This window comes from Brugia malayi (genome assembly GCF_000002995.4).
Source record: "Brugia malayi strain FR3 genome assembly, contig: Bm_v4_Chr4_scaffold_001, whole genome shotgun sequence".
Classification (NCBI taxonomy): Eukaryota; Metazoa; Nematoda; class Chromadorea; order Rhabditida; family Onchocercidae; genus Brugia; species Brugia malayi.
In genome coordinates, this window is record NW_025062478.1 from 9,375,255 (window position 1) to 9,380,393 (window position 5,139).

A 5,139-nucleotide genomic window follows, 5' to 3' on the forward strand; every position below is an offset into this window, starting at 1 on the left:
TTAAGATTCTGGAATAGTCTATCACTATCTAGCAGAATAATCTATCAAAATTTCAAAATTCCGGAATAGTCTATCACTATTTACCGGAACAATCCATCGATTTTTTTAACAGTTTGATCTAATCATTATTATTTTCATATTGCTCAAAAACAAACTTTAACATAATTAAATTTCATTTATTATTATTATCAGTATTTTTCATTAATTCCGTTTATTCATAATTTAATTCCGTTTTATTCATTAGCAATTATTTGATTGCTGCAAGATCATTTCCTGTATGACTTCGTTCCTGTTTCACTCGATACCGGAACAAAACTTCGGTTTGCTTACCGGCATAATAAATAGATTGAATTTTTTGAATTGCATTTCCTTCAAATGGCAATTCACTATTTTTAAGCATATTGTAAATTTCTAATTTTGTTCCTTTTGAATCAACATTATATTCAAGCCTATAAAGTATAACATTTCGTGTAATCAATTAAAAATATAAAATGAAAATTAATTAATAAAATATTAATTGAAAATTGAATTAAAAATAAAATTTGCAAAATATGTAAATGACATTTTTTTTAAAAATCTTTTAAATAGCTGAAAAAAAGAATGAAAAACAAAAAAACGATATAACAAATTTTTATGTTCTTTTTTTTTGGTTTTATTATGAATTTAAAAAAAATATATATATATAAACAAATTGTATAATATAATTATTAATTGAATAATTAATTGAAAATAAAATTTTCCAGAAAAATAAAAAAAGAAAAAAAACAAAATAAATAAAAAAAAGTATTTATTGGCTGATCGATGAATAAATTTATTTTCTTTTTTATTGTTTATTTTTTTTTTTTTTTTATAAATATTAATGAACGAATGAATTTTTTTTATTGTTTATTTTTTTTATGAATATTAAATAATTAATTAAAACAAACATAAATTGCTTATAGTGTACATTTGCAATAAGTATAATAGCTTTTGAGCATAATTCATGCAAACGATGATGGGCGCTTAAGGTAAGATAGCGTAATACAATATCGATATTCAAATTTTTCCATTGCTATAAATTAAATTATTTGAAAATTAAAAATTAAAAATATTAAATTATCAATATTTGATGTCTTAATTATGCATACAATCATTTATAGTAAAATTTCTTTTAAAAAAAATTTCTCTATTTTTTTTGAAATTAAAACTTTAATTAAATTAATTGTTAATCTTTTTTTTTGAATGCTTTAAATTTTTTGAATTAATTTTGAGAAAATTAAGTATTTAATTCAATCAAATTCATTGGTAATTATGTATGCAATTATTTATAGCAAAATTTGTTTGTTTTTCTTTTTTCCTTCATTAAAAAAGAAAGAAATTTTGAAACCAAAAATTAAATTAAATTAATTATTAATCATTTTTTTTCCAATGCATATTATTTTAGAGAAAATAAAGTTTTTTTTTTTTTAAATTTTTTTAAATGAAAAAGAGGAAAAAAGCGAGGAATGAAACCTCATTTAATTTATTACGAAGGCCATCAGTGATATGGTGGATAAGTGTCCAAAAGCCGCGCGGCCGAAATGTCCGAATACAAATGATAAAATCATCTAAAATATCTGGCGATGCATCCATCATATCAAATGAACCTTTTAATGCATAATCAATCATCTATAATGGAATATTTAATTATAATTAATTAGTGATAGAGAAATGATAAATTATAATTAATTATCAAACAAAGAAATATTAAATTACAATTAATCAGTGATAAAAGAACATTAAATTATAGTTAACAATTAATAAAAAATTATTAAATTATTTATAATATATCAGTGATAGAGAAATATTAAATTATAATTAATCAGTGATAAAGAAATGTTAAATTGCAATTAACAATCATTAAAGAAATATTAAATTATAATTGATCTGAAAATATTAAATTAATCATTAAATTATAAGCATTCATCTATAATGAATTATCAAAAAATTTAATTGGTCTGTGATAAGGAAATATCAATTTTTAATTAATAAATGATAAAGAAATATAAAATTATAACTAATTCAAAATTAAAAATGAATGAAAATGATATTATTCCCTTTTTGCTTTTTTGTATTAAATTATAAAAATTGCAGTTAAAAAAAAAAGGAAATTTTTTAAATTTCATATAAAAAATTCTTTGTACACAAATTTTTTTTTCTCTTCAATATCTAAATTAATTAAAAATTATTTTAAATATTAATTTAAGCATAATTTTTAGTTATTTTAATTATTGAATAGATAAAAATACATATATTTGCAAAAATTTTATTGTGAAAAATATTACATCAAAGTTAATTTAGGAAAAAAAATAAATTTTTTTCTTTTTTAAGATAAAAAAATTTTATTATGGAAAATTTTTTTTATGAAAAAATTATAAATTTTCCTTTAAAGTTTTTTCTTTTTTTTTTGCATTTTGCTCAATTTCTGTTAAATTTTTTAAAAAAAAAAAAAAAAAAGGAGACAGAGAGAGAGAGGGTTTTGTAGGAAAATTTTCATTGTTTATTATTAGATGTATGAAAATTTAAATTTAAATTTCAATTTAAATTTAATTAAGCAAACACCTGTTGAACTGATTCTTTTTGATGTTCAATTACGATTGATTTAATCGATGGATTAGCATCGATTTCATTATGTATTCGATCAATTGTTAAATATAATAAATAGCGTACAGTTTCAATTGTTCCATTTTTTGTGTGTATTTTAAAATCACTTTAAAAAAAGAAAAGAAAGGAAAGGAAAAATTTTAAACAAAGAAAAAATAATTTAAATATAATAAAAAGAATTTCAAAAAAAGAAATTCTTTTTTAGTAATATGATAAAATTTTTTTAGATCAAATTTTTATATGAGTTAAATATGTAAAATTAGTTTTATTATCATTACATATAATTATTAAAATATTAGATTTATTAAAAATATAAAATTTGAAAATCTAATAATACAAGTTATTAAATTATTAAAGTTATTAAACTTATTAAAGTAATACAAATTAAAAAAAATAACTTTTTAATATATAATTTTGAATATTTAATTAAAATCAATCTAATAATGCAATGTTTCAATATACAATCATTTTTTTTGGATTATTTCTTATATTAATTAAATATGCATAATTTTTGTCATAGTTTAACATAATTATTAAAATATCAAATTAATTAAAATTAATCCAATAATATATTTTTTAAAAATATTCCATAGTAATATAATTTTGTAAATCATTTTTTACACCAACTAAACATACATAATTTATTGTGTCATATTTTAATATAATTATTCGAATATTAAATTAATTAAAATTAATCAAATAATATAATTTTTGAAAATATTTTTCACTAATATAATTCTTTAAATTAATTTTTAAACTAAATAAACAAACATAATTTAATACAAATACTTGAAATTAATTAGAATTAATCTAATATTCTCGTAATATAATTTCAAAAATTAAAAGTTAAACATACACAATTTATTATGTCATAACTTAACATAATTATTTGAATATTAAATTAATTAAAATTAATTTCATATTTTCATAATATAATTTTAAAAATTAAAAATTTAAAAAAAAAAAAAAAAAAAAAGCAAATGCATACGATTTTTGCATAGCATTTGCATACATAATTGAACGATAATCATTATTTGGTAGATTTGCTACTATATTTATTGTTGATACAAATGATGTTGAAAATAGCCATGGATTAATGTGAATAAATTCATTTGCATCAAATCGTAATTCATATCGTAATTTTAATATACAATCAAAAAAATCGTTTGAATCCAAAATAGTTGAAATTTTTGTCAAAAATTCCGAATTCCATATATCAATTAAATTTCTTTCAAATGTTAATTCAGTTGATATTTCTAGAAAATAATAGATGAGAAAAGAAAAAAACAAAATATACCTAAATATATAATGAATTTTATTAGATTAATTTTTTTTTTGATTATAAAAAAAGAATTTTTTTTTTCATTTAAAAAAAATTAAAATTATTTATTCACCAATATTTTGTTTTGAAATTGCTTTAGCAGTAATTTTATATTTTCCACGTGGTGGAATTGAATATGAATCGGTGGAATTAACTGCAATTGTTGTATAACCTGAGAAACATATTGACCTAAAAATTTTTGTAAATTTATTAAAATATAAAAATGATTTAAAAATTATTCAATATTTTTACAAATAAAGAAAAAAAAGAAAGAAAGATTCATAATATTATAAGTTTTATAATAAAATTTTGTTTGTAATATTTGAAATAATTATAATGAATGAATAGTTTTGTTTGAATAAATTTGAAATATTCAAAAAAGAATGAATAATATTTATCAATTTTTTTTTATTTTTATTTTATTTTATTTTTTAATTATTTTCATAATAAAATATAATAGAGAAGCTTTTCTCTTTCCTCTCTCTCTCTTTTAAAACTTTAAACTATTTGAAGAAAAAATTTTATGTTTTAAATTATACTATTCTTAAGAGAAAGAAAAAACAATAATAAATTATTTCAAATAAGAAATTTTAAAAAATTAAAAAAGAAAAAATAAATAAAATACCATCGAACAGAACGTGGACCATAATTCGTATAAAAATTTGCTGATAAATTTAGCACCGAATTTTTTTGCGATGAAAGTTTGAATAATTTTTTATGAATAAATATTAACTCAGTTAATGTACTTTCTTCTTTTGTTGCAATTGTTGCTAATTCCATTTTCAAAAATAATTAATTTTTTAATGAACACAATATAAGCTTAAATTTGTTTCTGATAATTTAATTTTTTTCTCCTTTTTAAATTTGATAATTTAATATTAAAATTTTTCGATTTCTGATAATTTAATTTTTTTTGAATTTTGATAATTTAATATTAAAAATTTATTTGATAATTTAATATTAAAATTTATATTTCAAATTAAGTAATTCAGATAAATTAAGTATAATTTCTTTTAATCATAGCAAAAAAAAAAAATACGAAAAGAAAAGAAAAAACATAGATTTTACGATTAAAAAAAAAGTAATTAATCTCAAAATTTCTAATCGTAAAAATTCAAATAATTTTAAGAATTTAAAAATTTGAAGTTAAAAAAAAAATGTTATTTATTTTTAAAATCATTTTCTCATAGTTAAAT

At 17.1% G+C, this 5,139-nt stretch overlaps 1 protein-coding gene across 1 annotated transcript; it reads right to left on the reverse strand.

Moving 5' to 3' along the window:
• Positions 1-247: 247 nt before the first annotated feature.
• Positions 248-4,723, reverse strand: Bm17782 (Uncharacterized protein; the record flags this gene model as incomplete). The annotated part of the gene is made up of 7 exons (XM_043082232.1): positions 248-449; positions 927-1,051; positions 1,492-1,647; positions 2,581-2,728; positions 3,611-3,878; positions 4,017-4,132; positions 4,569-4,723. 7 exons carry the CDS (start codon positions 4,721-4,723, stop codon positions 248-250), a joined length of 1,170 nt encoding a protein of 389 aa, XP_042938166.1.
• Positions 4,724-5,139: the final 416 nt, after the last annotated feature.